Source organism: Eurytemora carolleeae, unplaced genomic scaffold (genome assembly GCF_000591075.1).
Source record: "Eurytemora carolleeae unplaced genomic scaffold, Eaff_2.0 scaffold177, whole genome shotgun sequence".
Lineage (NCBI taxonomy): Eukaryota > Metazoa > Arthropoda > Copepoda > Calanoida > Temoridae > Eurytemora > Eurytemora carolleeae.
The window spans coordinates 28,713-50,390 of record NW_019396082.1 but is presented as its reverse complement, the minus strand read 5'-3'; the positions used below and the strand labels follow the sequence as shown (position 1 = coordinate 50,390).

The window sequence follows — 21,678 nt, the reverse complement described above, 5'->3', positions numbered from 1 at the left end:
GAATGTATTCTGGACCACCCTATATGACTTAAAGATCCTCTAACAAAGAACTGAGTTCTAATTCTCTAAATCCATTAAGCCAAGTTTCATTGTCTTAACTGCCTAGACCTAAATATTTCCAAACTAGGTCCCTAGACACACTTTTATATACACTTATATACACTTTTATATACACTTTTATATACACACTATTTTATAAATACTTTTATATACACTTTTATATACACTATTTTATAAATACTTTTATATACACTTTTATATACACTATTTTATAAATACTTTTATATACACTTTTATATACACTATTTTATAAATACTTTTATATACACTTTTATATACACTATTTTATAAATACTTTTATATATACTTTTATATACACTATTTTATAAATACTTTTGTATACACTTTTATGTACACTATTTTATAAATACTTTTGTATACACTTTTATGTACACTATTTTATAAATACTTTTATATACACTTTTATATACACTATTTTATAATTACTTTAATATGCACTTTTATATACACTTTCATATACGCCGTTTTAAAAATACTTGTATACACACTCTTATACACACTTTTATATACACACTATCTTATAAATACACACTTTTACACGCACTTTTATGTACACTTTTATTCACACTTTTATTCACACTTTTAAACACACACCCACTTTTAAACACACTTTTTTACACAATTTTATGCACTAATTAAATTTGCAATGATTCTTTACTTTCTAAAAAAACGAAATTTTTAATAAAGCAAGAGTAAACTTAAAGGGAGTGACCGGCAATGTATGATAGTTAAAATGAGAATGTAGTATTGTGGAGAAAGTTTTTAGGATTCATTTAAAACATATGAAACGTTTAAATGATGTATAATTACTGAGTTTGGGCGCAAAGTCGACGTTCAAAATCATCCATTTGGGTGGTTATGTTTTGAGAATCGATATTCTAAAAATGAATACGGCATAGTGACGACATAAAATGTAAAATATTTTACAATAATCAAATTAGAATGTTAGGAATTTATTTCTCATGATAAATCAATGTTAGAATCAATTATTTCTTTTTTATCATTATATTGAATTACTTATTCTCTATGAATTTGTTCTTCAAATTCTTTAAAAGTCGTCTTTTCAATAAAAATTCCAGAAAATCTTTGTGAATTATGAGAAATTATAAAAACTAATTATTAAATAAGATACTTATTTTCGATGATTTAATTGTTATTTTCTCAATCTGTTCCTAAACAATTAATTAGTCTACTGTTGAAATTTAACTACATTTTTTGTCGTCGTTATTGAATAATTTTTTAAAAATCGATTCTCAAAATCATCTCTCAGGGTTTTAGAGAATGCGCTCTTTCTGAAAAAATATGCACCGTAAAAACGTCTCATAGGTCATGATTTCAAAAAAATTTCTCCAAAATACTACATTCTCAGTTTTATATACATTGTCGGTCACCTCCTTTAATTCAATACTGTTTAAAATAGGTGTTTTTGTGTTATTATTTATTTTTTATTCATTGAACAATACATAAAATCTTATATTAGAAATTCTTGTATTCGTTGATCTCCTGAATATTTAACTTTGGTTGAAGTATTCTTTTTGAACCTGGTTCAATTTACTTCTTTTCATTTTCTTTTCTTGTTTCAGAAATAACTTTCTTTCTTTAACTCTTTCTCTCTGGTCCCGCCCCCCCTCTTTCTCCAAAGATTATATAGTTTTTATTCAAAATATATTTCAGATAGTTCTCAATTATCATTTTATCAAAAAAAAAAATAACTATCCACAAAAAGATTTAAATCTTCTCTCTATCTTCCATCCTTCACCTTCTCTCTATCTTCCATCCTTCATCTTCTCTTTATCTTCCATCCTTCACTAAATCTCTATCTTCTAACTTGCACCATCTCTCAATCTTCCATACTTCACCTTCTTTCCACCGTCTCTCTATTTTACAATATTTGACCTTCTTTTATTTTCTTATCCTTCACATCATAAAACGTAATCTTTAATCTACTGTGAATTGCATCTGTTTAACATTTTTCAAAATCTTTTCTAGACTTTTTTCTTTCCCCTTTTTTATTCCATTTCCTTAAATATCTCTCTTATCTTCTTTCTCCTTCTCTTTACCATTTTAGTCTACCCCATGTCATATAATGTTTGGTGTCTGTAAGATGGTATTTAATTACACAAACATTATTCAAGAACAAAACATTTAACATCATAATCTTATGAATAAATCCCAAAAGAGTGCAGTGGGATAGTTTTGCTATAAAAGGTTGCAATATAGACTGCAGACTTTTAACAAAATTACTTCGGTTCGTGGCAGAAAGTAATGTAACAAGGGGCATGCAAATATAATTTAGATAAAACTTTATCTTTGTTTGTTAGAGTAAATTCGAACATATTTTTTTACTTGTGTTCAAAACGTAATATGAAAACAAAGCAAAGATTATTTTGTGAGAATTATTTTTTTGATTTTAAAGATAATTGATTAGAATTTATATTACAGAGATGAAGGAAGTTTACGCCCCTCAGACCAGCTTCAGCAATCCTACGCTACTCTACGCGGTCGAAAATGGTCGGATAAAAACTGTCGGGGTGTCGGAGATAATTATGGACGACATGCTATCACCAACTTCACTGACGACGCCCGCAGCGTGCATAGCCTGGCCGACGAATTTTTGCTTCCGGTTGGCCGGCATCATCATTCCAAGTCTATATCCAGGTCCACGGATAAGTCCCTGGACTCTCTGGGTCTGGACGAAGAAAGTGAACGAATCGGCGGTTTCGCTGGTTTACCCAATATATCAACAATGTTAAAGCGTGAGCCCCCGGATGGAAAAGAGAAACCTGAACCCCCAAAACAGAAGTTTGAAACCCTGTCTAGGAAAAACTCTAAATGTGATCTTCTGGAGAGGGTTCAGGGGGACCTGGAGAATAAGGAGAAGAGGGACTCAGGAGCAGGACTCAAGGACGGATATCTGGATCCGTCCTGCTCCAAGGACGAGGATATACAGGATAGATTAAAAGACTGGTAAGTACAACTCTATAAACGTACATTAAGAATGAAACTAATCATGAAACTACACTCTTCGAACACGGACTATCATTGAGGTTTTGAGTGACCCTTGAGAGAAACAACAACAAAAAAATAAACAATTTTTTACGGTGAAATCATAGATAACTTTCAAGGATACCGTTGTGAATCGAATATGTCACTTTTTCATATGGAGTTTCTGAATAAGGTTTGTTAAAGTAAATCAAGTGGCTCCGCTGCGGCTAGACTAAACCTCGGCAAACTCACAATTTTTGGAAGAAACATCATTTAAACCAAGGCTATCATAGGGGATAATAGACTGGGGCTGGCTCTTTTTTTTTTTTTATATAAAACCAATTGAAGTTTTGAGCGCACCAAACCTAGGATGACCATTTTAGGAAAGTAATGGAGGTTTTTGAGTTTATGGGGTGAAAGGGCTGATGAGCCAGTTGCGAGCCATGAAGAGCCAGGAGCTACCCACCATAGTAGTGTTGAATGGGATGTGGTGTTCGATCGGATCCTGTCCGTTGTTAGGACTTTGTCCTAGGTTCTATGTACTTTTTAGTCATAGTTTTTGTTTAAGCTGGAGCTCCACGTATACATATTCATATCTAGACCAATATAATTATTCATTTCTTTATTTACAGCTACACAATAGTAATAAATAGTTGGTGGAATATATAAATATTTAGTGTTAGGCCTTTCATTACTTATCATAAGAGGCAAGGCAATGGATAGGGTCAAAGGGACTGTAAGATAGTTTAAAATGTCCCCTAATTAAACAGTATAGTATCACTTTCTTCTGAAACTTTCTTTCTTTTTCAGAAATCCGCAAGTCATTTTCAAATAAATTCCACAAAACATAAAAACACAAATATCTTTGAATTGAAGATCACTTTTTTAACTGACCCCCCCCCACACGGCAAACTAAGCACTACACCACGCTAAACTGAATTCTCCTCATCAATTTCTATTTAAGTATAGTCTGCGAGGCTAGCTGTCTGCATTATTCATTATTTCTTCCTTCAGACATTTATCAAATATATTCATACACAAATATAAATACAAATATAAATATAAATAAATAAATTTGTATTTACTTGTATAAGTCTTTTTTATTATTATAACATGAATGGGACGAGTTTTTCGTATTAAGGATGTTCTTACTTGGAATTGAATCTTTTGCCTCAAACTAAGAACCTCAGACACCTGATGGTGTAAACCTTCCAAATTTCAAACTTAGATTATTTAATTTAACATAATTCAGAGTTTAAAATGTCTAAGGTTTACAAGTTTACAACATATAGAAATTAAAAAATCACAGTTTGTGGTAAAGACTGAGTTTAATTTGATGAACCGTCTCTTTAGTGTTCTTATTTTCAGGAAAGCTCCTTCAAGCCCAAGATGTGGTAGCATGTCATCAGGTTCGATGCAGGGTCAACACAACTCCCTGGTTCCTCTTGGGACGAACCAGCACAACTCCTTGGTTCAGAACCAGCACAACTCCTTGGTTCAGAACCAGCACAACGCCTTGGTTCAGAACCAGCACAACACCTTGGTTCAGAACCAACATTCTCAACTCCAACATCCTCAGAACCCTGGATCCTCCTCAGGAATACATTTCTTAAATCTAAACAAATCAAATTAAACTTATAATGGTTAAACTTGAAGGTTTTAAGACGTTTATAGCGCTCATTCAAAATGTCTTGATATCCGCAGCGCGCGGAAACTTTTATTATGTAGCGACCTAGCAATATATGACTTTTATTTCTGCTATTTCCGATTGTCTGAGAACAGATTCTTGTACCTCCTGAGCAGAACACTCTTGTATCTAATGTTTTTAATCCCGATTGCTAAATATCTCTGTTTCCACTGTGGACACTTTTGATTTTATGCTTAATCTCCTCTTTTGGATATTCCTGCTGGGTGCAACTCCTGTTTATCTGTTAGGTTTCTGTAATCGATGCTCATGATTGTTTGCATTTTAAACACTTTCCCTGGATTTAAGGGAAAAATTAATAATTCTGCAAATTAATAAAAAGAGGAGATAAATGTTTAATCTCGATATCTACAATTCTAAAGTTTTCAGCTCTAATTGTTTTATAGTTTTAATAGACCAAACTCTCATTAGAAATATCTTGCTTTAGTGGTCGGCGTTTATATCAATTCAATGAAGATAACTTTTATATTTAACTCTTGATTTTTTTCCAATTATAAGTTTACAAGTAAACACAGAGAAGTTGTTAATTGACAGCTTCTCTTCGTTTTCATATTTTATGTGTATCCAGTATCCCTGCTGTTTAAGAGCTTGATAGAAATAGAAAATTGAAATCGAAAGTCGTCTTAATTGTATTGATATATGCACAATAATTGTACATATTGTTAGAAAAGAATTTTAGTTTTTAAAAAAAGCTTAAAATTGACTACTCTTATTCGAACTTTATATTTTTAACATATTTATGTTGCTTTTTGTGCATATATAGTATTTGCTTTACCATTGTCGATCAATAATTAACTTTGCATAAAATGAATTTAACCAAAACTTTGCAAATACAGTATATTTTACATTTTGTTTACATAAAGCCAAAAATCCCCCCTGGCATGCAATGTTTTCAGACAGTTAAAGATTAAATTAAGTTTAGCCAAGGTTAATGCAATGATGGAGAGATAAGGTTACCTGAAACTAAAACAAATTAATTGTAACTTAACCTGGCAGCGCCATCTTATTCCGCCATGTTTGAAGATTTAATAACGTCTAGATTTATTACATGACTTTAATAAAGTTCGGTTGATTTGAATAGTTTAAAAAATACTATTTTGTGTAGTTTGTACCTCATCCCCGAAACCCTTAGGGCCTCCTGGATTAGGAACCTCGTTAGGCGCCTCCACCTTAGGGACTTCCATAGGGAACCCTGGTTTAGGAACACCTTGTCTAGGGACCCCAGGTCTTCCCAGAGGGAGGCAGCCAAGCCTTACAAGTCAAATGGCCGCCAGGTATTTAATTTCAACAGATTTACCACATAAGTAATTGTTTCAAGGGACTGTTAAAGATATTTCAACAGATCCATAATTGTTAGCGTAGAATGCCCGATTCATCACAATTATATACAGGGTGTCCCACGAAACATGACAGTTGGTGAATAGTTTAAAATGTCTTCTTCCATAATTTGATAAGTTGTTTGATATTATATTGATTATTATTGAGACTAATACCATTTTTCATATGACAGTTATATCATAGTAAACTATATATGAGTTAAACATATTTTTATTCTCCAACTGTTATGTTTCGCACCCTGTACTTAACCTTTACCCTGAGCAACTATTAAGAAGTTATAGCGTAGTTTATCCAACTGGAAAATGGTTAATTCTTTTTTTGTCTCTGCTGCAAAAATGCATAGATAACGTCCATAGAGAATAGAATATATAGAGAGGAATTTACTGGAAAAAAGTGTAAAACGGCCATTTTGTTGTACCGTTTCCATACTGCAGGTGCACTTCACATATTTATGCTATATAACCTGTTGGGCCCTGGAATATCATTATATAGAAAATCTAAAATTATTGTTTAAAGAAATTATGAAATAGATTGGTTTCATAATTGACCAATGATCATTTTAGTCCTATCAGAAACCCATGAGATTACAGAAACATACTGAGATATTAAACAAAAATACAAATTACAAATCGTACAACACGTTATATTACAATTTACATTTTATATATTTCTAGCCATATGACCATACATGCATAACTATGAAGTGATGTATGTACATGAATTTAACTGTACATATTTATAGAGCTCTAAACAGTTCGCAGTATAGTGAGCCGTGTACCTCCCTATCCCCCCTCTGCCAAAATGTCCCCTCTAAACCCCTTCAAGTTAAAACGTAAGTATAAAACAAAGATATATAATGTAATGATAGTTATTTCCAAGAATGTAATGCAAGGAAAGTTAATTGCAGTTGCGTATACTCTGCGTACATATTAAAACCAGATCTCTCTGGGCGGAATTTGTAAACAAGAATAGATGCATCAGTGTTCGTTTAGTATCCGAGGAAGTTAAAAGCATTGAATTTTGATAATTTTAATAGTTCACATAATAGTTTCCTGTGACCAGAATATTTCATTGATTATTTTTGTGAAAGATGGATCCCATGTCAGGCTTCGACATCCGTCTTGTGTTTACATTACCGCCCAGTGACAGTACACTGCAGTACAAAAGAAGCGTACACCTCTGAAATAATTTTCCTTGCATTAAATCCTTGGTTATTTCTGAGGTGTACGCAGTTTTAGTACTGCAGTGTACTGTAAAGTAACCGCAAGAGGAATGTCACAGAGCCTGACTTGGGATCCATCTTTCACATAAAGAATTAATGAAATAAGCTGGTCATAGAAAACTATTATTTGAATTATCAAAATTTTCAAAATGAAATGCTTTTATCTTCCTCGGATACTAGAGGAACACTGATGCATCTATTCTTGTTTACAAACACCGCCCAGAGAGAACTGGTTTCAATATGTACGCAGAGAATACGCAACAGCAAAAAGCTTTCCTTGCTTTATGACCTTGAGTATAAAACAACAATTAAGCATATATTTCCATCTAATACGATTGATTGATATATTAGTGGCAGAAATTAACTATATTGTTATTGTAAACAATTGAAAGTATGATGTCAAGTTGTAGAAAAAATTCCACACTGCAGAATGTTTACTGCAAGGGAGTCTTAATGTTTCTGTATATCATAATATATTTATATTGATTACTGATATTTACGTCTTTTAACACCCAAGATGCAGTGCACATTTCTTAAGTGTAGTACTTGTACACAAAAAACTTGCCAAAGTTACAGAACTTGTATTTTCATGTCCCAAAATGTACTTCCAACCCCGATCCCATTTGGGATTAGAATTGGAATTATAAACCCCTGAGCTAAGAATCTAATTGTTAATGTTTATACTGATGAACAAGAAAAGTAGTAACTACTAATTTGCTTATGTAATTTTTACTGTTTTGCTGGTATTTTTAACCTGAAAATATATACTAATTTATATTGACAGGTGCTTCATTTTGACAGGGGTTTTCCATTGACATGGGATATCGTACTCGCTATATTCTAATTAATTTTCAAAAAGAAAAATACACAAATGCTTTTTTTTTCTTGTTGGCCGATAATTTCGTTGTAATCAAAGTTAATTGAATGCCACCTTTTTCTTAAAAACCACGGATAATAAGTTAAATAATTTTTCTTTTTTTCTAGCTATTTTACTCGAAAAATCCTTCGGTTTTTCGGTGTGGACGCGAGTTTCGAGGAGAACTCGAAACTCCTGTGGAATGAGAGAAGAAAAAGACTGGCAATTAAGAAACTTGGTGGTGTTAAGGTAATTAATTCTTTTTCAAGCATTTTCATTTCATGCATTTCTTCTCGTTAGATATTTTTCTTTAATTAGAACTGGAACTTGAAATATTTTTTTTTCAAATGATTTAATAAATCTAAACAATTTGTAAAATTGGTTCAATATTGAATAATGCATGAATATTGACTTCAGTCTTTAAATACACTTCTCTTTATTGTAAATGAAACAAAAAGAAAATGTCAATAGATTTTCTAAAAATAAATATTGAAAAGTTAGAAAATGTCACATTGTTAAAGTTCCTTTGTTAATATCAACCCTAAATATTTATGTATTTTAAAATTAGCATAGAGTATATAATTTACATGTTTTAATAATTGGCATTTATAATGGTTTGTTTCATGTTTGTTAAAAGCTTTGTCTGATTAATTATAAATTGGATATCCATGCGTTTTTTCATTTTTCTGGCTAAACGACTGCGCATTTTTTGCTTATAAGAAACAACAACGAAGATATTGCAATAGTCAAACATTTTCGACAAAGAAAAATGGCGTTATCTGCTACATTTTTGATCAGAATGCGATTTCAAGGGTACCGTTGTAAATCGGGCATGGCAATTTTTACATGAAATAATGCTCACAGTCCGTTTAGTTATTCTGTAATGTCTAGGAGGAGGAGTATCTATCAGGGTTCGGAGTAGAGAATTCTAATTACTCCGGGTATACTGATGTATACGGACACACTCAACCCACAGCTCTAACCTCGGAGCTGGAAGGGGACAAGATGGTTCTAAAAATCTCTAAACCACCCAGAGACAAGGATTCTATGCTTTCTCTCTCCTGGCAATGGTGTGCTTGGATGGTAACGGTGAGCATACATTTTTTAAAAGAATTGAGTCTTGCAACAAACTCAAATCTTTGTAACCGGATGGTGTAGACATTTAATCTATATATATACTTCATGCTTGACTGTCTGTCTGTTTGTTTGTGTCCAATAAACCTCGAAACGACTGAACCGATCAACCATACACTTTTGAGGCAACCACATGACCCCTGGGAAGGTTATATGGATGATCAATAAATGAATAGATAAAATATTTTCAATTTTTTAAAACCCACAAGAAACATCGATAAAATAGCAAATTAGTTAAAAATTAAATTCGAAGATATCGAATCGATTCGAAAATATCAACAAAAAATTCTTCGTTTTGGGATCTCCCTAATGTGGTCTGGCCCAGTTTTAACCTTCAAAATTGAGGGAGAAATTACAAAATTACAAAACAATAACATTCAAATGTATTAGAGGTTAAAATTTTATGTGTCATGCTTCTATGGCATGATATCGATTTATAAACTTGGAATTTCCTGATAATCACAACTAGAGAGTCTGAAGTTTCAGAAATAAAGGCATTGCTTACATATTTCCAAATACACGTAATACATTTTTTTATTTATGAGCACAACTATAAGTCTTTCCGCGCGCTCAAAGATGTTTTTCAGAACTCTCTGACATTCTGGCTCTGAGAAAAATGTTAAGTGGTATTATAATTTGATAGGTGCTCAATCGTTATAAATTTTTTATACTCGTTATGCAATTCAAAAATATTGGTGCAGTTAAACTTTTTCTTAGAAGAGAAATTTATCTGATATGATGTAATAATTTTAAAATTCCAAAAGTGTAATTGTCATAATACAGTGATAAACAGAAAACTCTGGAATAGTAAGACGACTTTGAGAATCAAGTTTTAGCTTTAAAAAAGTCCAATGACCATGAGATGAAGCAATTATGCAGTGCAAAAAGACCCATTTTACAAGATAAGTGATATTTTAAGTGTCTAGTAAAACTATTTGCTTTGTAACACCATTAAATCTAATTAGATATTGCTATAATGTCGTCTTCCTATTCCATAGTTTTCTGGTTATCACTGTAGTATGTATTATCTTTTAACCTTGACTCAAACCATAAAAGAGTGGTTTTGCTATATCAGTTTTACATCAAAAACTAAGTTAAGAAAAAAGTTCATTCATCCTTCTGGTTAATTTTTAAAGGGAAGTTTTACTTTCATATAGTTTAGTATGAAGTCGAAAAAAGTTCTTTTCCCATAAAAGAAGTAAAAAGATATTTTTAGATTTTAAAGAAACATGCAATAGTTTCTTAAAATAGAAAATTTGCTGATGATTTTATGAAGTTTTGTTAAAATATTCAGAAACCCAGTCTTTTGATCACATGCATGAATCGAGTTAGGAGGATTTTCTTTCATAAAAAAATGCATCAAAAACTGTCTGCCTATTCATTGTGTGGGTGGCACAATTTTCAGCTTATTTACACAAGCAGAGATTCTTATACATCCTGCAAAGTTAGAGTATACTTTCTGAATTTAAACTAAATAATGTTTATTTGGACAATGTATGATTTTATTGAGTTTAATTTGAGTACTGCAGAACAGTGCAGTACACACCGTAGTAGAAACCCGTTCAGTATAAATTGACAAAACACTAACTCAAGAAAAAACTATTTTGTATTTGTTGGCCTCGGTTCATTTTCCTCAATCAATTATATAGTGTTTTCCTCAGATCAAATATCTTACAAAAAACTTGTTCACTTGAAATTATATCGTTTGCCTTAAAGGGACTGTATGCGTAACTTTAAGTGACCCTCCATGCAGAGATGGCACTGCCCTATCTTTAAAAGTTGTGTCTGATCATTTGGAAAAATTATCTATTTCCAAATTTGGATTCTCTTTAAAAGTGAATATCACGTATTTCTACTGCATGGGAAGAAATATCGGAATTATCTGAATTAAATACTTTTACACCATAAGGAAAACTACAACATATTTTCAATTATTGATCAGATAAAGCTTTCAAGGGTACCTTTGTTAATAGGGCATTGACATCTTTACATGGAGGGTCACTTGAAATTAGCTTTACATTCCCTTTAAACTATACATAGAGAATAGAATATATAGAGAGGAATTTACTTTATCATTGGTCAATTATGAAACCAACCTATTTCATAATTTCTTTTAACAATAATTTTAGATTTTCTATATAATGATATTCCAGGGCCCAACAGGTTATATAGCATATATATGTGAAGTACACCTGCAGTATGAAAACAGTACAACAAAATGGCCGTTTTACACTTTTTTCTAGTAAATTCCTCTCTATATATTCTATTCTCTATGAAACTATACTTCAGCTTTCTTAAAGGGACCATCAGATTCCATGATACTTATCCCGATAAATTCAACGTTATCCATCCAACCTATTAATGTGGTAGATAACCTATTTTTCTAACGGCAGAACCGATCTATCCTAAATTTTGTGTGGCGCCTCACATGACCCAAGGGAAGGTTTATGGAACATCAAAACTGGGAAAAAATATCCTGGAAAAATATCTTGGAAAAATATCCTGGAAAAATATCCTGGAAAAATATCCTGGAAAAATATCCTGGAAATAGTTGGATTTTTTCCCCAAAATTTGAAAATGATTTTAAATGGCCGACTTTCACTTTCACGAGTTTAGAGCTAAAACTGTTTACATTGGGGTGGGATTTTTTGATTTTGCGATTGTTATATCTCTGAAAACGAGCCATGATACCTGATTCTTAGACATACTTTTATTCGGATGGGGCCAAGTTCTTCACAATGATATTTAACTGTACCAATGCGCAAAAGCGAAAAATTCTTATTCGCAGTGGCAACTTTTCGCACAATAGATAATGGGCATCAATGCACAAAAATGTCAATATTGCACGCAACCCTATTGCGCAAAAAGAAGCAATCGTTACGCATAGTTGCGCGAAATACTATTGTGATTGGAAACCTTACATAGCCTAGTTTATTATATTTCAGTTTCAGAAGTGCCGAACAGATAATACATTTATTATATATCAGTTTTTAAAGCCTCCAACAGATATTACATTTGTTATATTTCAGTCTCTGAAGTCCCTAACAGATAAAACATTTATTATATATCAGTCTCTGAAGTCCCTAACAGATAATACATTTATTATATATCAGTTTCTAAAGTCTCTAACAGATATTACATCAGTCTCTGAAGTCCCGAACAGATAATACATTTATTATATTTCAGTCTCTGAAGTCCCGAACAGATAATACATTTATAATATTTCAGTCTCTGAAGTCCCGAACAGATATACATTCTTTAAAGTGTGAACACCTCCTTTCCCGTAGCTATCTTCCTAGTGCTGCCGGTCAAGCTGCCTACTACCAGGTAGAAGTCAAACTAAATTAAATTGAAATATTTTTAACCATAAACGCTCTTCTTCAAGAGCTTTTACTGAATCTGTTCTGTGTAACAAGATTAAAAATAGAATTAAGTAATTCAAAAGATTTTAAAAGTGGTCGTATTTATTTAGAAATAAAACAAATCAAAAGCAAATAATGATGATAAGAAAGAAAATAAAATGGCCACCAATATCTGTATTCTAGGCTGAAACCTGCGGTGGGTTAGCTGTATGTCAGCCCCTCACAAGAATATCAAATCATCATCATTATCAAGGAGAAAGCCCAGCTGAAGAGGTCAGTGTGTATAGTGTACATATTTTGGAGAATTTTGCACTTCAATTTTAAATGTCGTCGTCATTAGTGCAAAAACATTATTGCATAACATACGTTAATTTACGACACCAATTTTTTTTATCAAGACACATTTAATGAACATGGTTATTAATAAAGTACTAGACTTCTGATTCCTTGTTATTAATTGATATTTAATATATCATATAATTTTCGGCATGTATAAAAAGTCTGTTCACCGACTTGGGAATTTTTATGCAAAAAAATCTATAATTTCGGCCCTCAGATGCATCTTTAAGGGGCACAATAGGCAAAGTTGTTCCTCATTTCCAAAAAAGGCAGAATTTTTTCCAATAAGTAAAAAATATCTTTCAGTATTTATAATGTGGAACAAAATTATTGGCGGGTTGAATTTGGACGATTTGGAAAATAATTTTTGGCTAATGAAATTTTTTTTCATGGTATTCTACCCTCGTTACTAAATAATATTTGTACCAAGTAAATGTATACAAGTTAAATTAATTTCACTTCTGGATCAAAGATATGGGAATAACCAACAGCCTTGACCAATGACCAGTTTCTAGTCGAAAATTTATGGCCTTTCCTCGGTAATAAGCTTAAGGAAGTCAAACCTCGACTATCCAAAATCCAGTCTCTGAAAAGGACATTCACCACATGTCTGAGGATCCTCATGAAGACCTCGAAAAACTTGACCCGCTTTTTTTGTAAACACTATATACTTATAGATTTTACTAACCCGCCAACTTTTTAATCGACCCTATATTTAGCATAATATAGCTTTCTTGTATTTTGAAACGGGTACTCCATTTGAATAAGAAATATTCAGAATAGGTTATTGTATACGCGGTAATTGTACATTAGACAAATATTTCTTGTTTAAAATCAATTGAAGTACTGTCTGCAAAGCATGTATAATCAAATGGTAGGGCGGTCCCTCTTGTATATTATAAATTGTTTATTTCCATTAAATTTTCTGTTTTTAAGCCTGTAACGATAAATGTGCAAATCATTATACTCTGAAAGGAAAGGTTATTAAAACAGTAACTACATGCTTAACGTTTACCTACTTACATGCAATGCAGGAAATAGGAATATTTAAAAATGAACATTGCAAAAAGTGTATTTTTTAAACCTGTCACATATTTGTGGATTTTATTATTTTGATATAAAACTCACATTGATAATAGATTTAAGAGCTTCTCTCAAAGTATTATGAGATTCTCTCAAAGTATTATGAGATTCTCTCAAAGTATTATGAGATTCTTTCAAAGTATTAAAATACTTAATTTAATTAATTTTAAAGTTTCATGATATTCTATTAGATTAGAATTTATAAAGATGTTCGAACCGCGCTTTATCGATATTTTTGGAAGACTGAACTTATTGAGAGAGTTTCTGGTCTCATCTTTTTAATATTTTCAGGTTTTCTTCAGCAAACCTTCTAGTTTACATGAACCGGTGTCCAGCACTATTCAGAAACCATTCACACATGATCCATACAGGTACAGTTGATCTTTGCATTTACAGATGATCCATACAGGTACAGTTGATCTTTGTATTTACAGATGATCCATACAGGTACAGTTGATCTTTGTATTTACAGATGATCCATACAGGTACAGTTGATCTTTGCATTTACAGATGATCCATACAGGTACAGTTGATCTTTACATTTACAGATGATCCATACAGGTACAGTTGATCTTTGTATTTACAGATGATCCATACAGGTACAGTTGATCTTTGTATTAACACATGATCCATACAGTTACAGTTGAACTTTGTATTTACAGATGATCCATACAGGTACAGTAAATGTGTAAGAAGTACGAATACAGTAGACCGGTAAATCTCCGTACTTGTTCTGCTAATGCCACGATAGGATGAAGCACAATTTCATCGTGTTTTAACATTTCCAAAACATTTGAAAAGAAATGACGAACATTTTTCACAAAATAGATTGTCGCTTATCGACATTTTCTGTCAATTTTCGGCAAAGATATGACTCCAACATTGTAAAAAGCAGACTGCATCAGGAGCTTAGTCATTTCCAGAATGTATTTTTTATTAGTTTTTAGTAATATCTTGTATTGCTGCATTCTGCAGACATTGTTGTGCAATTGTAAATTTGCTGAATGCAGACTGTGCAATGAAATTAGGGAGAACCCTTTTTGCAGTCTTTTTATTCCAATAAACTCTCTAACAACGTGTGTTATGCAAATGTGATGCAGATTGCTGAATCCTATCAGGGAAAGGGAAGGGAGGGCGAAGAGGGAAAGGGAAGGGAGGGCGAAAGGGGAAAAGAGAAAAGTAAGGAAATATTAACAAATAAAAAAGAGACAAATTTAGAACACGAAAACAAGAGAAGAATGCGTGAGAAGTATTTAAAATAAGTAAAAAATGAAGGACACTGGTTGAATTTTAGGCAAGGAAAATTAAGGCATAACATGAACTAAACATAATGCAATAAAAGCGAAGACAATGTTGAATATTGGACAAGGTAGCTGGTCAAACCATGAAATTATAATGTATTGTCTAGTTGACTCAGTATCTAGCACGATTTTATCCAAGATTATAATGCAAGGAAAGTTATTTCAGAGTTGTACGCATCTTTTGTATTGCAGTGTACTGTCTCTGGGCGGTAATGTAAACAAAAGACGAATGTCAAAGCCTGACATGGGATCCATCTTCCACATAAAAATCGATGAAATATTCTGGTCATAGGGAACTATTTTTGTGAAATATCAAAACTTAATGCTTTTAACCTCCTCGAATACTAAACGAACACTAATGTATCTATTCTTGTTTACAAATTCCGCCCAGAGAGAACTGGTTTCAATATGTACGCAGAGTATTCGCAACTGCAATTAACTTTTCTTGCATTATAACCTTGATCTAATCTATCTATCTTTTACCCGTTCAAGAATTAGTGAACTAATCTGCAGTTTAAAAATTAGAGAACTTATTCATAAATGATTAAAACAAATGAACCTAAAAAACTTCTATATTTAATTAATCTGTTTATAAGATTATCGACCGATTTATGTTTTCTGGAAGTTTTTTTTAATGAGACACTTTGTATGTATGAATTCCCTTTCCCTGCATTTATGAAATGTTTATTTCTTAATTATATTTCTGTTAATTAAGTCTCGTTATATTATGTATGCTAATCTAGAATAATTATATATGAAACTGTTGGGTTTATTGCAATTTCAGAATTTAAACCATGCAATAATATTTAACTAGACACTTTACTTCATAATTCAAGGGAAACGGATTTATTTAATTTAGTTTCATCAAGTTCAGCTGATTGAAAAACTTGTTTAGAGAAATCTAAAATGTCTTTTTGAAACTTGAGGCACAACTTTAACTTTTAATTGGCAGTGTAGGATTTAAACCGGCGATATGTAGCTCAGAGACTTCTTCAAATCATTTAGTTTTTCTATTATTTAATTTTTTTTCTTCAAAATTTTCTATATTGATCCATTTTTGTCAAGTTTCTGTGTTTATTTATTTTAATTTCTTTAGATATTATGACCCCACGCTTGAGTTTTGTAACTATCCGTTTTATAATTGCTCGTGCAGGTAATAAGAGCTAACCAACTAACCACTTACCAACTAACATGTCTAACCATGAGTGCTTTTTAAAACATTAATTTTTTTGATTTTTTAATTAATAATTAAAAAGTTTGGATTTGTTGTTAATAAATTTTTTTTTATTCTTTAGTTTTTTGTTCACAATAATAGCTAAAGCGGCAAATGTGAATTTAATCCAATTTTTTGACCGGCTATAGAATATTCTTTCCTTAAAAATCTATAATTGTTAATTTTTGAAAACTTTTATTTAGAAAATATTGTAAAAGTTCTATGTCATTTTGTTCACAGAGAGGCGAAAAAGTGTGAGAAATTCTTAAAGTAAAAAATCTAGCAAGTTTTTTGCAATTAAATTTATGATATTTTTCACTACAAAAAAAATTCGTTCTTTAGTGTTTTCTATAAGTCAGAAAATTTTCTAACATTTTCATTAAAATTTCAAAAGTAATAAAATATTTGTTACTAGACTAACACTTAACACCCCATGCTATCAAGCATTAAAGTAGACCTAAAGCATTTGGATAATAAATAAGAAAACAATCATATGTTCAATTAAATAAAATGATTTTACAAACCTTTACATTATTTTACAGTAATTTCTTTATCAATCCTAATAATAGTCTGAATCAAATAATGATTCTTCATGATTTTTTAAAAATTTAAAAATATTTTCCTTTTCAACATCTTTTGTTCTGCTGGGAATAATTGTTAACAAAAATTGGTCAGATTCTGAATTTAGACATGTATTGGCTCTGCTCTGCAGCTATATAATTCTAGAGATGAACATGTTTAATAAAACAATGCAAGAAAAAAGAAAACAATCTGGGAATTATTTAAATATTCCAAAGAATAATAATTTGAAGATAGTTATTTCAGAGGTTTACGCATTTTTAGTACTGCAGTGTGCTGTCTCTGGGCGGTAAAGTAAACACAAGACGGATGTCACAGCCTGACATGGGATCCATTTTCACATAAAAATCAATGAAATATTATGTTCATAGGAAACTATTATGTGAATTATCAAAATTAAAGGATTTATCCTCCTCGGATACTAGAAGAACACTGATGCATTTATTTTTGTTTACAAACACCGCCCAGAGATAACTGGTTTCAATATGTACGCAGAGAATACGCAACATCAATTAACTTTCCTTGCATTATAACCTTGGGTGACCCTACTCCTACTGTAGTCTCAATCTAAACTTTCAATCCATTTGTTTATCTGAGGCTAGGGCAGACACCGATACAAACTTCACAAATCCATCAAATAGTTAAACTAAAGGAATAAGAGGTTGAAATACGAAACATCTATTTCGGCACAAATATTATATTCAATTTAAGACAAACCTTGTTATAAAATGGAAAAAAATGTGATGATTGCTAATTTGCTCTTTTATGGAGTTTTGAATTTACCAAGCAATTTTGATTAAAGACTATTTGTGAAATATTTTATAAATAAAAGCAAAAAAATCTGTTAGGTACTTCAATTCATTAAAAAGTGTTAAATAGATCTTTTGTTTTAGAACTTGCAGTTGGCAGCTGCCGAAGGTAGAGAGTGATTTGCCTCGGATGAGCAGTGATGTCGGGGTTTCCAGAATATGGAACAGAATGCTAGACGCGGCATTTGATAATTCCAATAGGTTAGTCGCCATTTTGTTTTCTTCAGATAATATGTTTTAATTTAACGCCAGGTATTCCAGTAAAAAGAAAAGTGTTTTAAATTTTTTTCTCCAGAAACTCTTTTCAGAATTTTTCGTATAACAGGATCAAATAAGAAAAAAGCAATTCTTATGAAAATAGCACAATGGAAAAAAACAATACTAAGTTAATATTTTTTGCTCTTTTGTAAAGTTTTTAAGATTGTAATAGAATAAGAAATCAATATGTTTTTGAAATGTCGCTTTTTTTCTCCCTCTTTTGTTCAAGTTGAAACGCTAAAGGTCATAAAAACTAATGATCTTATAATCATATATAACTGAATTGGCATTAACATTATATATCTCCCCTCCCACCTCCATTCTCTCGCTTAAACTTTGTGACTAGCTTCACTAAAACTGGATTTGCTGAATTTAATGCACTCTGATCTCATTATGATAAAGGGTAAAGTTATGTTAAATTAACCAATTTTATTTGCAGGCGGAAACATGGCATGGGATTGGTTGGAAAAGTTCTCCGGAAAAGACGACTTATCCGGCACGTGCCTGAGCCGGCCCGGAAACGAAAATTGGGCGGAAATTCACGTGATCATCGGCCATTTTTCACATATTGGGTCAGCTTTGTCCAAGTGACGATCTTATTTGTTTCTGTTCTTCTTTATGGATTTGGTCCTGTTGGAGTCGATCTTTATAAACGATCTAGCATGGTGAGAACAATCTTCATTAAAAATAACTTTATTTTATTTTAACTTTTTCAACTTAAATATTTCTATAAAAATGTCTTAATTTTAGGTGCTTGTTACTAGCCTGTCACTGGAGAGTGTAGGATACCTTGAACCAGCAAACTTCTGGATAGGACCTTCAGCGGTATTTATTTTTTAAAGAGACTGTTCACATAATTTTAAATGACCTCTTATGTGAAGAGTTACAAGTCTGATTCACAAGAGTAAACTTTAGACGGTTGTCTTAGCAAACATGATAGAAGTATTCTGGCTTCCTCTCTTAAAATGATAATTTTCTATTGCGGTTTTTCCATCCATATTTGACTTTTTGATTCATGCATTTTCTTCTTATTCCGTTGATTTTTAAATATTATTCTGTTAATTTTTTTCTTATGTGTTAAAGATTCTTATAATTCTGCTAATTTTCTTCTTATTCTGTTAAGTTTCCTCTTATTCTGCTAAGCCTCTTCTTATTCTGATAATTTTCTTCTTATTCTGTTAATTTTCATCTTATTCTGTTAATTTCCTATCTTATTCTGTTAATTTTCTTCTTAATCTGTTAATTTTCTTCTTATTTTAATAATTTTCTTCTTTTTTTGTTAATTTTCTTCTTATTCTGTTGATTTTCTTCTTATTCTGTTGATTTCCCTCTTATTTTACTAATTGTCTCCTTATTTTGCTGATTTTCTTCTTCTTATAATTTTCTTCTTATTCTGTTAATTTTCTTCTTGTTCTGATAATTTTCTTCTTATTCTGATAATTTTTTTCTTATTTTGTTAATTTTCTTCTTATTCTGTTAATTTTCTTCTTATTCTGTTAATTTTCTTCTTATTCTGTTAATTTTCATCTTATTCTGTTAATTTTCTATCTTATTCTGTTAATTTTCATGTTATTCTGTTAATTTTCTATCTTTTTCTGTTAATTTTCTTCTTATTATGTTAATTTTCTTCTTATACTGTTAATTTTCTTTTTTTACCGTTAATTTCCTTCTAATTCTGTTAATTTTCTTCTTATTCTGTTAATTTCCTTCTTATTTATTAATGTCTCCTTATTTTGCTGATTTTCTTCTTATTCTGTTAATTTCCTTCTTATTCTGTTAATTTTCTTTCTTATTCTGTTAATTTTCTTCTTATTCTGTTAATTTTCTTGTAATTTTTTTTATCTTCTCAAATTGCAATCTTTTTTATTCAAGCTAAATTATTCTTTATATATTGCAATTTTTATTAAAAAAAATTACATGTTAATTTTAACATTTTTGATGATCTCTATCTTTTATCCTAGTTAATAATATATAAATGATATCAATGATAATTTATCAAAACATAAATACGGAAATTATGTTATACTTTATTAAAATTTAAACCTAGTTTTTCCAGATATATACAAATATATGTAAAAATACCTTACACCAATGATATTTAATAAGAAAATTAGTTGCATTAATTAAATTGCATTATTTAGGTTTAATGGAATCTAATTAATATTTAATATTTCAAATGTAATTATTTAATAAAGTTCAGTCGAACATGAAATTATTTCATGTTGTTATCTAATATAATACTTGATTATTTATTTATTGATTCCGACCTTTTTCGATCCTACCTAGCTAAATAAAAACCTTGATTTAACTTTTACTTTTAACAATATTAGAACTTGTATCCATACCTCTATATATATACCCTTGGTTTAGCCATATCTATTAGAACTTGTATCCCTACCTATATATTATATATTCTTGTTTTAACCTTATCTATTAGAACTTGTATCCCTACCTATGTATATATCCTTGGTTTAACCTTATCTATTAGAAGTTGTATCCCTACCTATATATATATATATCCTTGGTTTAACCTTATTTATTAGAACTTGTATCCCTACCTCTATATATATATCCTTGGTTTAACCTTATCTATTAGAACTTGTATCCCTACCTCTATGTATATCCTTGGTTTAACTTTATCTATCAGAACTTGTATCCCTACCTCTATATATATATATCCTTGGTTTAACCTTATCTATTAGAACTTATATCCCTACCTCTATATATATCCTTGGTTTAACCTTATCTATTAGAACTTGTATCCCTATCTCTATATATATATATCCTTGGTTTAACCTTATCTATTAGAACTTTTATCCCTACCTATATATAAATCCTTGGTTTAACCTTATCTATTAGAACTTGTATCCCTGCCTATATATTATATATTCTTGTTTTAACCTTATCTATTAGAAGTTGTATCCCTACCATATATATATCCTTGGTTTAACCTTATCTATTAGAACTTGTATCCTTACCTCTATATATATATATATCCTTGGTTTAACTTTATCTATTAGAACATGTATTCCTACCTCTATATATATCCTTGGTTTAACCTTATCTATCAGAACTTGTATCCCTACCTCTATATATATATATCCTTGGTTTAACCTTATCTATTAGAACTTTTATCCCTACCTAATTATAAATCCTTGGTTTAACCTTATCTATTATAACTTGTATCCCTGCCTATATATTATATCTTCTTGTTTTAACCTTATCTATTAGAACTTTTATCCCTACCTATATATATATCCTTGGTTTAACCTTATCTATTAGAACTTGTATCCCTACCTCTATATATATATATATATATCCTTGGTTTAACCTTATCTATTAGAATTTGTATCCCTACCTCTATATATATATATATATATATATATATATCCTTAAAGCTTGGTGTATATCAT

The 21,678-nt window shown here is 30.8% G+C and overlaps 1 protein-coding gene across 1 annotated transcript in view; it reads left to right on the top strand.

Annotated features, from left to right (window-relative positions):
* The window catches only part of LOC111717313 (uncharacterized), a gene marked incomplete in the record, with an annotated part of 61,161 nt that overhangs the window by 28,946 nt on the left and 10,537 nt on the right, over positions 1–21,678 (top strand). The window contains 12 exon segments of the mRNA XM_023492814.1: positions 2,524–3,048; positions 4,435–4,664; positions 5,877–6,045; positions 6,852–6,941; positions 8,316–8,436; positions 9,079–9,276; positions 12,550–12,648; positions 12,867–12,956; positions 14,397–14,476; positions 16,503–16,559; positions 18,092–18,208; positions 18,705–18,930. Of these exon segments, the coding sequence (XP_023348582.1) occupies positions 2,524–3,048; positions 4,435–4,664; positions 5,877–6,045; positions 6,852–6,941; positions 8,316–8,436; positions 9,079–9,276; positions 12,550–12,648; positions 12,867–12,956; positions 14,397–14,476; positions 16,503–16,559; positions 18,092–18,208; positions 18,705–18,930 (2,002 nt within the window).